Source organism: Stegostoma tigrinum, chromosome 22, assembly GCF_030684315.1.
Source record: "Stegostoma tigrinum isolate sSteTig4 chromosome 22, sSteTig4.hap1, whole genome shotgun sequence".
NCBI lineage: Eukaryota > Metazoa > Chordata > Chondrichthyes > Orectolobiformes > Stegostomatidae > Stegostoma > Stegostoma tigrinum.
Genome location: NC_081375.1, coordinates 14,813,597 through 14,828,478, shown reverse-complemented (window position 1 = coordinate 14,828,478; position 14,882 = coordinate 14,813,597). Strand labels below are relative to the sequence as shown.

At 44.3% G+C, this 14,882-nt stretch overlaps 1 protein-coding gene across 3 annotated transcripts in view; it reads left to right on the top strand.

The window, feature by feature from the left end:
* btbd17b (BTB (POZ) domain containing 17b) overlaps nt 1–14,475 on the top strand; it is a 134,438-nt gene extending 119,963 nt beyond the window's left edge. For 2 of the 3 annotated variants that reach the window (XM_048555553.2, XM_048555552.2), the window contains exons 3-4: nt 8,354–8,633; nt 11,778–14,470. In XM_048555553.2, coding sequence (XP_048411510.1) covers nt 8,354–8,633; nt 11,778–12,858 — 1,361 coding nt within the window. In that variant the 3' untranslated portion in view covers nt 12,859–14,470. Of the gene's footprint in view, nt 1–1,348; nt 1,637–8,353; nt 8,634–11,777 lie in introns of all 3 variants that reach the window. The other variant, XM_059653667.1, reaches the window with a different exon arrangement.
* Nucleotides 14,476–14,882: the final 407 nt, after the last annotated feature.

Here is a 14,882-nt window from a genome sequence, read left to right as displayed (position 1 = left end):
CATTGATACCATTGGGCTGCAGGGTTCCCAAGCGAAATATGAGTTGCTGTTCCTGCAACCTTTGGGTGGCATCATTGTGGCACTGCAGGAGGCCCATGATGGACATGTCGTCTGAGGAATGGCAGGGGAAGTTAAAATGGTCTGCGACTGGGAGGTGCAGTTGTTTGTTGCGAACTGAGCGGAGGTGTTCTGCAAAGCGGTCCCCAAGCCTCCACTTGGTTTCCCCAATGTAGAGGAAGCCACACTGGGTACAATGGATACTTCTGCAAAGCGGTACTTCTGCAACCGCAGGAAATGCTACACTTGCCCACACACCTCCTTCCTCACCCCCAGCCCAGGAAGATGACTTTCCACATTAAACAGATGTTCACCTGCACATCTGCCAATGTGGTATACTGCATCCATTGTACCCGGTGTGGCTTCCTCTACATTGGGGAAACCAAGCGGAGGCTTGGGGACCGCTTTGCAGAACACCTCCGTTCGGTTCACAATAAACAACTGCACCTCCCAGTCGCAAACCATTTTAACTCCCCCTGCCATTCCTCAGACGACATGTCCATCATGGGCTTCCTGCAGTGCCACAATGATGCCACCCGAAGGTTGCAGGAACAGCAACTCATATTCCACTTGGGAACCCTGCAGCCCAATGGTATCAATGTGGACTTCACCAGTTTCAAAATCTCCCCTTCCCCCACCGCATCCCTAAACCAGCCCAGTTTGTCCCCTCCCCCCACTGCACCACACAACCAGCCCAGCTCTCCCCCTCCACCCACTGCATCCCAAAACCAGCCAAGCCTGTCTCCGCCTCCCTAACCTGTTCTTCCCCACACCCATCTCTTACTCCCACCTCAAGCCGCACCTCCATTTCCTACCTACTAACCTCATCCCACCTCCTTGACCTGTCCATCTTCCCTGGACTGACTTATCCCCTCCCTACCTCTCCACCTATACTCTCCTCTCCACCTATCTTCTTTTCTCTCCATCTTCGGTCCGCCTCCCTCTCTCCCTATTTATTCCAGAACCCTCACCCCATCCCCCTCTCTGATGAATGGTCTAGGCCCGAAACGTCAGCTTTTGTGCTCCTGAGATGCTGCTTGGCCTGTTGTGTTCACCCAGCTTCACACTTTGTTACCATTAAAGAATTGACTCGGCCTCTGCATATGAGCCCTATGCAGTTTCACTGTAAGATAGCCAAAGGAAAAAATGAAACTCTTGTGTCCCCGTAATGAATTTTCAATTGTAAGGATAAATTCTCAACTCAAGCCTACATCATCTTTCCTTGTAAGTCCTTGAATATTACTGCCAGGAGTCAGAGGTCACTTTTCAAAATGTTCCTCATTTTCTGTAGGTTCCAGCAAAACATCAGGAGTATTCAGATCCCGATTAGAAACCAACAGTGCAATTCCTGCACAGAACAACAGCATTGGCATCACAGTAATGCCAGAGGATGCAACAATGTGGGCATCGCCTTTGACTGAGGAGGAAAAGAATGCCAAAGGGGCAAAAAATGTGAGGGACTATAATGATGCCGACAAAAGTCATAGCAGCTCTTCCAGTATCTCTTCCCCAAAAGTGACCATTTGGAATAAACTGAGACCCAGAGTGACAGTCAGACGATTGCCTTACTGGGCTAGAAGTGAGTCCACCCCAGGAATGGGGGTTCTAATCTAGGTTTGGGAAAATTGATAGGTTGTCAGGTGTCCAATTGGGAGAAGTATCTAATTCTGGGAGACGTTGGAGTGATCACTGAATATTGGAGTAATTACTGAAGTCGAGCACTACTGTTGTGCATTGCAGTACCTGACAGTTAGAAAGTTTTATGGGCAACGATGAACAGCATATCAACTACAAGATAAGGCTGTGAATGTTAGAAATCTGAAATATAAACAGAAAACACTGGACATAGTGAGGCAGAGAGTATGCGAGTGGAGAGAAAAACAGTGACATTGGGAAGAGTTTTCACCTGAAAAACAGCTGTTTTGGGGTCAGGACACATTTAGGTCAAATTTCACCTACTTTTGTTTTAATGGAAGAGGAAGGTGTGGGACAGAAAATCCAACCCAGCCCCAGGAAGAGGGTTGGGGATATTTAAATATTCTAATAAGTTTGGGAAACTTGTATTAAAACTGCTTTAGAGGGTGAAGGCTGTTGCCTGGGTTACTTGAGCTCCAGAGTAACAGAGAGTGTTGCACAGCACTGCTGTAGGCCAAGATTCATTTTTCTAGCTGTCCCCTCAGTTCCCAACCCCCGATGACTTTACTTACTTCCCATTATATCGACACATCTCCCAATTAGATCACCCCCAGCACGGATCTTCTCAATCCAAACTGTAACCTCCAACCCTTTGGGAGGGGTCAGACCCCAGCCTGAAATCAGAGATTGGATTCCTCTGTCCACAACTTGCTGCAAACTGCATCTCCAACTGGAGGTCAAACCTATCAATCAGATCAGGTTCAAGGCAGGATCTTGTCAGAGAGGAATGTTGTACGCTATAAAGTGCTAAAAGCCCACCTTAACTCCTCCCTGTTACCAATATCGGAGCCAACGATTTAAGATGATAATTTTGTTTCCCTTTTCATCGATGCTGAATATCTTTAGTAATTTTTTTTATTTACAATGCACAGCCGATAATCAGTGGGTACAAATCAGATTTAAAACAATGATGCAGGCAAGGATTTATTAACGTGTCAGTATGGCGAATAACACACATCAGCACAATCCTCGTGTACATATTACTGCGGCTGTGGCAGTAAGGGTTTTAGGAGTCAGGACCAGGCTCCTCCCCACCCCCCCAGTAATAATTAAAGGTTCCTCTAGCAACCCAATACACAGGCATGTCATAACCAAGTGTCCTCAACAAATTCACAAGTGTAAGCTTATACCTGAAAAACATCTCTAATTAACATTCTTATAAACACTTAATAAAGTAATGCTTGTTGCTATGTTTTGTTTAGCGTTTTTTTACTATACAAATATGCTGCACATAGAAGTTCTTCTGCACCATGCATCCACCAGATTCTGTGTCCTAGTTCCTAATTTGATTATCTCAGACGCTGATAGTAGACAGAACAGAACTTTCGCCCGCTTATAGATCTGGAAAAGCATAATATAGAAGTAAGTCCAACTTAAAAGTGTGTTGCATTCAGGAATTGATCAGAGTTCTGGGCAATGCTGCTCGCACCAGATTATGCTTTTGATTGGTATGATAAATAGGATACTAGTGACCATGATAAGTCATAATCTTGTTGAGAGGCATCAATGGCCTTGCCTGCCAGTTGGAGAGCTGAACAGAGACTTGCACAGCCTCTCCTAGTCAATGCCCACCGAACCACACTCCAATTAGACAGCAGTGAGGCTATCAACAGGCCTTCCCCTGGAATTATGACCCCAGGGTTGGGGCAGAAATTCCTCCCACTAAGAGCTGTCAGCCAAGCAGATGCTCGTAGCTCTTGCACTCAACAGCACCGCAGAGAAGGCTGTGGACCCTGCTCTGATAGAACCCGCACAATCATTGAGCGTCGGGAATGGAGCTTTGTGATGGTGCTTCTAGGATTGGGGTTCATAGGGACAGAGGAGCAAGGGCAAAGAACTGGCTTCCACTAGGCAAGGTCTACTTGATGTCCAGTTCCTTAGCCTAGCATCTACGACGAATGCCACATGGCAACAGATTCACCACCAGCTGAGCTGATCACAGCGAAAAGTAGGCCACTTAAGTGGTCTTTGATTGGCCATTTAAGGGTGTCAATTGGCAGTGGGACAGAAAGATAGACTGTGATCCTCCCCCTCCAAGAGGAAGGCTGGAAGGTGACAAACCCACCAACTCCCACTTAGGGAGAAGAATCCACACAAAATGTTGATTCTTTAACCCGATGGAAAAGGATTGAAAGCCAAAGTGTGAGCAGCAAAGAAATGAGAAACAAGTCACATGAAAGTCAGTCCAAACACTACTATTTTGCATCTCAAAAGTTAAAAGGATTTAAATTGTTCTTTTCTTGCAGTTTATTAAGTACCTACGTTGCCAAGCACACTGCTAGTGATCACAATCAAAATCCCAGTCACTACGTTGTTTTGAGTAAATGGCATTTCTCAGCTAAATGTGGGCTGATGTGTAATCAGTTTTCAGCACAAATGCACTTGAAGCTATTCAAGTTTGTGGTCTGCATTCATACAGGTTTCCTTGGATATCCAAATCGGCATGATATTCCTGATTCAACACTCAGTGCGGTGAGAAGAGCACAAATGAGCCAGAATTTCTGAAATAGCCCAATGGCTAAAAGATCCTGTCAGAAAGGACTGAAAGAGCTGAACTACTTGCTATTTAAATTCCCAACTGCTCAGACTTACATAGATTCAAAGATATTCCTTCAGATCAATGAATATTTAACAAGTGAGCTCCAAATAAAATTTAAATTTAGCGTCAATGACATGTAATACCTTTTCACTGACTTGCTGCCTTGATGAATTAAGCCATCGTTTTCCCAGACACATTGTGCTTTTTTTTCTTGTTCAATATTACCTCCAAGAGTCCTCAGGCCAAGTTGAACTTGGGAGAGCTAATCTGCACTTTCACATTTCATTAATTGTAATTCATATCCCCAGTCCATTTTCTATATTCAAGGTAGAATCCTGAAACAGAGAAGGCTAATCAAGCCCTTGCCATCTCATTGAAGGTGATGTTTAAATACTTCTGCTCCTTATTCATAGGCACGAATACTTCAAATAGAAATCCAACTCTTTTGTCAAACTTTTACATGCCTTTGGATGAGATTCCTTAATTGCTGCCATTTTACAGACAGTTTTATGTGATTAAATTGCACATTTTAAAAATTCATTGATGAGACTTGGGCATTGCTGGCTGCACCAGTACATATTGTCCATCCCAAATTGTCCAGAGGGCAGTTAAGAAGCAACCACATTGCTGGGGTCTGGAGTCACATATAGGCCAAATTCCTAAAGGATACTAATGAACTGGATGAGTTTTTCCCAATAATCAGCATTAGATTCACTGTCATTATTAGACTTTTAATCCCAAATGTTTTAAAAAATTGATTTCAAATTCCATCTGTCACGGCAGGATTCAAACCCAGCTCTCCAAAACATTACCTGGGTTTCTGGATTAATAGTTTAGAAATAATACCACTGGCCTTTGCCTCCCATGAAGCCTCAGTAGAAGCTGCCCCTAATGGAAGAGAGATAATAAAATGTGAGGCTGGATGAACACAGCAGGCCAAGCAGCATCTCAGGAGCACAAAAGCTGACGTTTCCCTAATGGAGATAATGGGAACTGCAGATGCTGGAGATTCCAAGATAATAAAATGTGAGGCTGGATGAACACAGCAGGCCAAGCAGCATCTCAGGAGCACAAAAGCTGACGTTTCGGGCCTAGACCCTTCATCAGAGAGGGGGATGGGGGGAGGGAACTGGAATAAATAGGGAGAGAGGGGGAGGCGGACCGAAGATGGAGAGCAAAGAAGATAGGTGGAGAGGGTGTAGGTGGGGAGGTAGGGAGGGGATAGGTCAGTCCAGGGAAGACGGACAGGTCAAGGAGGTGGGATGAGGTTAGTAGGTAGCTGGGGGTGCGGCTGGGGGTGGGAGGAAGGGATGGGTGAGAGGAAGAACCGGTTAGGGAGGCAGAGACAGGTTGGACTGGTTTTGGGATGCAGTGGGTGGGGGGGAAGAGCTGGGCTGGTTGTGTGGTGCAGTGGGGGGAGGGGATGAACTGGGCTGGTTTAGGGATGCAGTGGGGGAAGGGGAGATTTTGAAACTGGTGAAGTCCACATTGATACCATATGGCTGCAGGGTTCCCAGGCGGAATATGAGTTGCTGTTCCTGCAACCTTCGGGTGGCATCATTGTGGCAGTGCAGGAGGCCCATGATGGACATGTCATCAAGAGAATGGGAGGGGGAGTGGAAATGGTTTGCGACTGGGAGGTGCAGTTGTTTGTTGCGAACTGAGCGGAGGTGTTCTGCAAAGCGGTCCCCAAGCCTCCGCTTGGTTTCCCCAATGTAGAGAAAGCCGCACCGGGTACAGTGGATGCAGTATACCACATTGGCAGATGTGCAGGTGAACCTCTGCTTAATGTGGAATGTCATCTTGGGGCCTGGGATGGGGGTGAGGGAGGAGGTGTGGGGACAAGTGTAGCATTTCCTGCGGTTGCAGGGGAAGGTGCCGGGTGTGGTGGGGTTGGAGGGCAGTGTGGAGCGAACAAGGGAGTCACGGAGAGAGTGGTCTCTCCGGAAAGCAGACAGGGGTGGGGATGGAAAAATGTCTTGGGTGGTGGGGTCGGATTGTAAATGGCGGAAGTGTCGGAGGATAATGCGTTGTATCCGGAGGTTGGTAGGGTGGTGTGTGAGAACGAGGGGGATCCTCTTGGGGCGGTTGTGGCGGGGGCGGGGTGTGAGGGATGTGTCGCGGGAAATGCGGGAGACGCGGTCAAGGGCGTTCTCAATCACCGTGGGGGGGAAGTTGCGGTCCTTAAAGAACTTCTTTAAGTTCTTTAAGGACCGCAACTTCCCCCCCACGGTGATTGAGAACGCCCTTGACCGCGTCTCCCGCATTTCCCGCGACACATCCCTCACACCCCGCCCCCGCCACAACCGCCCCAAGAGGATCCCCTTCGTTCTCACACACCACCCTACCAACCTCCGGATACAACGCATTATCCTCCGACACTTCCGCCATTTACAATCCGACCCCACCACCCAAGACATTTTTCCATCCCCACCCCTGTCTGCTTTCCGGAGAGACCACTCTCTCCGTGACTCCCTTGTTCGCTCCACACTGCCCTCCAACCCCACCACACCCGGCACCTTCCCCTGCAACCGCAGGAAATGCTACACTTGTCCCCACACCTCCTCCCTCACCCCCATCCCAGGCCCCAAGATGACATTCCACATTAAGCAGAGGTTCACCTGCACATCTGCCAATGTGGTATACTGCATCCACTGTACCCGGTGCGGCTTTCTCTACATTGGGGAAACCAAGCGGAGGCTTGGGGACCGCTTTGCAGAACACCTCCGCTCAGTTCGCAACAAACAACTGCACCTCCCAGTCGCAAACCATTTCCACTCCCCCTCCCATTCTCTTGATGACATGTCCATCATGGGCCTCCTGCACTGCCACAATGATGCCACCCGAAGGTTGCAGGAACAGCAACTCATATTCCGCCTGGGAACCCTGCAGCCATATGGTATCAATGTGGACTTCACCAGTTTCAAAATCTCCCCTTCCCCCACTGCATCCCTAAACCAGCCCAGTTCATCCCCTCCCCCCACTGCACCACACAACCAGCCCAGCTCTTCCCCCCCACCCACTGCATCCCAAAACCAGTCCAACCTGTCTCTGCCTCCCTAACCGGTTCTTCCTCTCACCCATCCCTTCCTCCCACCCCCAGCCGCACCCCCAGCTACCTACTAACCTCATCCCACCTCCTTGACCTGTCCGTCTTCCCTGGACTGACCTATCCCCTCCCTACCTCCCCACCTACACCCTCTCCACCTATCTTCTTTGCTCTCCATCTTCGGTCCGCCTCCCCCTCTCTCCCTATTTATTCCAGTTCCCTCCCCCCATCCCCCTCTCTGATGAAGGGTCTAGGCCCGAAACGTCAGCTTTTGTGCTCCTGAGATGCTGCTTGGCCTGCTGTGTTCATCCAGCCTCACATTTTATTAGTTTCCCTAATGGAAGTTGGTTTTAAAGCCGCCAAATATATTCTTCGAAAGAACTGTAAAATCTATAAGAAGGATATCTTTCAATTTGGTTGAGCCAATTTCCAAGTGAAAAAGTCAATACGGTGCCTTTTATGAATTTGTTTTCCTCTTGTAGTTTAATGCACTGAAAGTGCAATAAGATCAGTTGAATTCTGTGCTCAGAAGTACATCCAGAACATAAAACCAACTGTAATGGCTTATCCTCTCAGGACCTGATAAAACTTGTCACAATATAGACTTAATTCTTTAAAAATAAATGATTAATTAGGTGGTTGAAGTCAGGCCAGCATGAACAGACCAATAGAACATGCGGCTCAAATGATGTTAATATGATCGAATGTTACTGCGCTAAAAAAATGTTATATGTAGAAATTTACATTGAACTAATGTTTTCCATTTTTCTGATGGAAAACTCAAAGGAACTTCCATTAGTAAATAGCAGAAATTATTAGACGAAATCAAAGGACAAACGGACTAATTTTGCATATTGACCACTCACAGATACACCTATTGGTTTGTGTCTGTGGCCTGCATCTCGCATTAATGAAAATTTGAATTAAACAACAACATGATAAAATCAAAGTTGCAGAATTTGTTTGTTTTTCGAAAATAATTTCGTTTTCCATTGATGTTCTTTCCTCCTCAGCTCAGACAATAGATCTAAATGAAAACTCCATGGCAACAATCAATCATTCGTCGATGCTAATTAATCACCTCCAGGACCTTCTGCTTAATTCCAACTCGAGCGACATCATGTTGAAAGTCTACACAGGGAACTCAGATGAAGTGAAAGTGTTCCACACTCATTATCTCCTGCTCGTCCTGCAAAGCGATGTCTTTGAGGACCTCTTGCTGAATCACACTGTTACTACACTCATTTTACGGGAAACTGCTGAATGTGCTGCTCTTTTTGAGACGTTGCTCAGGTAGTTAACTCATCTGTGGTGCCCCTGAGATGCTGTACTGAAATATAAAACCACAATCAACAAACACTTAATCTACTGTAGTTGTTCTCATGCAATTCAGACTGGCCAGATCTAACTGACTGAAACCTTGCAAGTTAGATGCATATAAATACATTGAGCGATTGATGCTTGTATTTTGGGTATTAAGTGCTCACGATATGGTGGGCAGGAAGCTTGCAGAATTTCCTAGCTGTAAGTGCATCGCTTGTGATATCGGGCATGCGTCTTGAAAATAATAAATATGGAGTAATTTCTTTAAATAGGGACGTAAGGTGTTTCAGGGCCAATTGTGGATTTTTGAATGAAACTCCAGATTCCATGAAACATTTGTTGAGCTCTTATGCGTAACATTACACTATCTGACAGGAAGACCCAATAACAAGGTGAATGTGGAATAGGTGTTTTGCTGCTGAACCTACATTGAAAGAAAATGGATACTTTCCCTTCCCAACCATTGATTTTTATCCCTATCCCACCTTCGATGCTGCCTCCCATCACCAATCCACTCACCTCATTTTGTTTCCTAATCAACTTGTTCGGAGATATTATTACACACCTCCTGGCTCAGAGGTAGGGACACTGCCAATACACAACAAGAACTCCTTTTACTGACTTCAGGTATTTTCTAATCACCCATTCAGAGATATTATTAAACATCTCTTGAGCAGGTGAGTTTTGAAGCCCAGGCCTTCTGGCTCGGAGGTAGGGACACTATCACCCTGCCACAAAAGCTCTCCACTGACTTCATGCTTTTTCAGATGAGACACTTGCTCAATCAATTACAGCTTCACAATATAAATGCTTCCTCAAGTGAATCACTAAATTTAGCAAAGTGAAAACTGGAACAGTTTATTATGTAGTTAATAGCCACTTGCTGGTACAGAAATTGAGTGAGGGCATGATGGCTCAGTGGTTATCATTGCAGCCTCACAGGGACCCGGGTTCAATTCTACCCTTGGGTGACCATCTGTGCGGAGTTTGCACATTCTCCCCGTGTTTGCATGGGTTTCCTCCCACAGTCCAGAGATGCACAGGTTAGGTGGATTGGCCACGCTAAATTGTTCATAGTGTGCAGACATGTGTACGCTAGGTGGGTTAGCCATGGGATATACAGAGGTAGGGTAGAGGAGTGGGTCTGGTGGAATGCTCTTTGGAGGGCTGGTGTTGACCTGTTGCGTTGAATGGCCTGTTTCGGCACTGTAGGGATTCTACAGTTAAAAAAAAAACATTCAGTCAAAGCTTTTTGGTTGACATTATTCATCAGGACAGAACTGCAAGAAAACCAAATCTAAAGGGAGCAACAATTTATAAAGCCATCATGTTGAGCTTGTACAGGACGTTGGTGAGGCCTCACCTGGATTACCGTATATGGGGATAATAGGAACTGCAGATGCTGGAGAAGCTGAGATGACGGGGTGTGGAGCTGGATGAACACAGCAGGCCAAGCAGCATGATAGGAGCAGGAAAGTTGATGTTTCAGGCCTAGATTTGATGAAGGGCCGAGGCGCGAACCATCAGCTTTACTGTATATGGCCCTGGTTGCCTTGTTGTAGCACAGATATTATTAAACTGGAGAGGATTCAGAAAAGATTTACCAGGATGTTGCCAGGAACAGAGGATTTGAGTTCTAAGCAGAGTTGGGATAGGCTGGGACTACTTTCACTGGAACATAGGAGGTTGAGGAGGTGACTTTATAGATTTTTATGAAATCACGAGGGGCATAGATAAGGTGAATAGCAAAGATTTTTTTCCCTGTGGTGGAGGAGTTCAAAACTAGGGGGCATATTTTTAAGGTGAGAGGAGTAACATTTAAAAAACGATATCCCTTACACACACATACACAGTGATTCGTGTGTGGAATGAACTGCCAGGCAAAGTGGTGGATGCAGGCACAGTTGCAACATTTAACAGACATTTAGACAAGTCTGTGAATGGGAAAGGTTTGGAGGGATGTAACAGACGGGTGGGACTTGTTTCGTTTGGGAACATGGTCAATGTGGAGTGTCTGGAGCAAAGAGCCTGTTTCCATACTGTATTTTGCCCACTCACTTTGAACCTGTCTACAATCGCTGAGTAGCCTGTGTGTCATCTTCAGCTCTTGCTATCCCACCTATTTTTGTGTCATCTGCAAACTTGGCTATGGTCCATTCGCTTTCCTTAGAGTCATTCATTTATACAAGTCGTCATTGGACGAGCATATGGATGTGCATGGAATAGTGTAGGTTAGATGGGCTTCAGATCGGTATGACAGGTCGGCACAACATTGAGGGCCGAAGGGCCTGTACTGTGCTGTAATGTTCTAAAACTGTTTAGTTGACAAGTGGACTCTGATTGGTAGAGCACTGGCATGAAGGATACACCAGGGTACAATTAACTGCCATCTTTTGCAAATCAAATCTGATAGGTCAAGGCATTGCCACGGGGAATGCAATGGAGAATGACCATCCTCCATGACTTTGTTGAAAAAGGTGCATTTCTTGGACTTCTTGTTTTTCTCTTTGCAAAGGATGGATCCTTTGTGTGAAATCCATATTGTGACCTCGACCGATGATCTTAAATTTGTTGTTAGTATAATTCATAGCAAAATCAGGATTGTTCAGCAATCATGGAATCACATCTAATGTTGGACACTTCAATATGGGGTTTTCCAAACACCAGCTGTTAGGGTACAGTCAATTCTCTGCTTGTAGTAAACAGCCAAAGGATCAGTGATGAATTTTATACTATAGTCCTTCGGCATTGAAATTATGACAGAAAGCCAGACTATTGAAATTATTCATCAAAATAATTATTTTTCACTTCACGTGTATATTAATTGTGTAAAGACTAACAGAAACATTAAAATACTGTTTTTCTTAAAACAGAATTCTATTTCAGGCAATACAATTCAGTGAAAATAAACAAAAACAAAACATGCTATGTGAAAACAAGGTGTACAGCTGGATGAACACAGCAGGCCAAGCAGCAAAACGTCAGCCTTTCTGCTCCTCTGATGCAGCTTGGCCTGCTGTGTTCATTCGGCTCTATACCTTGTTATCTCAGATTCTCCGGCATCTGCAGTTCCTGCTATCTCATGCTATGTGAAAACTCTGCTTTGTTTTCCAGATACTTGTACTGTGGGAAAATAACCATCCTTTTGAATCAAGTTGTCCCTCTACATAAATTAGCCAGCAAGTATCATGTCACTGCCCTACAGCAGGGCATTATTGAATATATGAGCCAACAACTTGCCAGTGCATCTCCTCGGGGGCACGTGGTCAGCTGGTACCACTATTCACTCAGAATAGGAGACAAAAATCTGCAGGAAAGGTGCATGCGCTTTCTGGCTTGGAACATGTCTACTGTCATTCACAGCAAAGAGTGGCAAACCATCAGTGATGACTTGATGATCTCATTGCTTCAACGCTCTGACCTGGTTGTGGAAAACGAACTGGAGATTTACTATGGAGTTGAAGAGTGGATTAAAAAAAAACAGCCTGATATTTTGGTGGCAGAAACTGTTCTCAAATTAATCCGCTACACCATGATCAGCCCCCAAAGCCTGTTCCAAATACAGAAACAGTCCTCCGTCATGAATGAACATTACAGTTCAATCCACAACTTGTTTTTCCTTGCTTTCCAGTTTCATTCTACTAATCCCCCAGTGTTTGCCAAATATTTTAATGTCAATTGTAGCCTATTTGTACCAAGAAACTATTTGTCAAGTTCCTGGGGTTCTCAATGGGTGATCAATAACCCAGCTCGAGATGATCGCAGCACAAGTTTCCAAACTCAGCTGGCACCTAGTAATTATGATGCGAGCAAAAAGGTGACCTGGAATGCTCTGTTTTCACCAAGGTGGCTGCCAGTCAGCCTGAGGCCTTCTTACTCTTATTCAAGCTATGGAGCTGTCCAGGCATTCAACCCTGAAGAAAGTAGGCCGAGGATAATAATCACTCCAGCTACGAACAGCATTAGTTTTGCAGGAGTCAGTTTTCAGAAAACAATCCTGGTAAGAGTGAAGAAGGATGACAGGTCATATGTGAAACACATATATGATTTTCATCGAAGTACTGACGAAACAGGTAACTTTCTCCTCCAGGCTGACTTCCAGAAACATTCCTCAGAATACCTGATTGATAACTCCCTATATCTTCATATTATCATTAAGCCAATTTACCAGTCGTTGATTAAAGCCATAAAATGAATCCATTCTCTGCAATAGTATGTCCAAGACATAGGTCATGTCTAGTGCATGTAACAAAGTACAAACCTGTCATACAAGAAGGGAATTCCATGTTTTGTAAACTGTTCTCTTAACGTGCAAAGCTCTAATTCACACTGATTACTGATATTCCAAGTTTTCCAGATTGATTTTTTTACATATTTAGTATTGATATAAAATCCTAGTGGCTCTTTTTTTTTAGCAACTTATCGGTTCACAATCAAATCTGGGACATAATTTATTATGTAGTGTAGCGAGGTGAGGATGGTTCAATTGGCTGCAATTTTTCCCATCTCTTCAGTTGAACATGCAAAGATTTAAAATTCCTTTTAGCCAGCGGCTATACATCTGTCCAACTAAAATGTAGTTAATCTGTTTTACTGTAGCAGTAAGGAGCCAAACACAAGGCTATTTTTGAGTGAAAGAAGGAGGAATTGTATTTCTTGCTTGACCTGATTAAAAACAAAAACGCAGACATCAAGAAGATACACATAGATACAAAGCTAAAGAAAGGAGTTCAGTACAAAAAAAAGCATACAATTTTAAAGTCCTTACGATGTCCTTGTTCTATGAGGTTTTAATCTGAGACCAAAGTTAATTAGTAGTAGTTCTGAAATAACAACAGTAGTGGATATTGCAATTACCTTTAAGGTCGCTGTATAGAGATGTTTCTGTCCGATTTGTGTTTTCACTGAGCATTTTCCCTCAGGAGAAACAAGAGAGACAACTTCTCAAATTTCAGTTCTGCAGTCATAACTCCATTTTCACTGGTCTGGCAAAAGCAGTTCCTTGGATTACAAACTTCTTTTGTATATTTTCTCTGTGAAATAATCCTTTTTTAGGTTTGCTAATTGTGAGTAAAAATCCATCTCCAGCATGGAAAAATTGCTATTAAAAATGTAAGTCAAAATACGAGGAGATATAGGCCTTTTCAAACTGTCATGAGCAGCTGGTTTCATGCCTTTTGATGAAATGCTAATTTTGTTTCAAATTGTCTATGTTTCTTTCACCTTGTTTTCATGAAGCTTGACTGAGCTGTGGTCAGGTGATTACTGTGGTCATTTTAAGTCAGTGTTTTTCCCTTTTTAAAACCATTTCAGTTCATGAAAGTCTCAAGTGTTAAAATGAGATGATGGAATTCACATTTTACTACCATTGTGACAATAAATAATAAGAGATTGATGGAGTGATTGCAAACATTGGGAATCAAGTAGTACTTGAATGGTAAAATCATATTCTACTTCCACTCACATTTACAATTTAAAGAAGGTGTGTAAATAAAATCTGTGATCACTTGTGGACCACCATGAATGGCAGTTTTATTTTTAAATTTACTGTTCCCACGCTGATATCATTCTTCAGATACTTCCCTCAACTAGTGTATACCATCCAAAATTTTTAAGAAGTAATTGTGTAAAAAGTTACCAATATGTAATCTTCAATGAGTTTCGAGAGACATGGGGACAGATTTTCACAGAGTCATAGACCTCTGGGCACCTTTGAATTGTGAAGGTGGGGTGCACATCCAAAAGTCACATTTCCGTTTGCAACAGATTCCATTTTTGTTGAGGGATGGAGTGGAAGAACAGGACATTACTCACAAATGTGGGAAACACATTCTCTGGAAAGCTACTTGAATCCAGTGCTGAGAGCCTTATCCATAGCATAGGAGTCTATAAATGCTTTTGAAGGTCAGATAAAGTCTGTATCATAGAATCTCTATAGTGTGGGAAGCAGGCCATTCAACTAATTGAGTCTGCACTGACTCTCTGAAGAGCATACTGCACACCACCCCGCCACCCAACTCTATCCCTGTAATTGAGCATTTCCCATAAATGATTCACCTAGACTGCACATCTTGGACACTATGGGCAATTTAGCAAGGTCAATTCACCCAATCTGCACATCTTCGAACTGTGGGAGGACATAGGAGCACTAGGAGGAAACCCGGCAGATATGGGGAGAATGTGCAAACGCTACACACACACACACAAACACACACACAC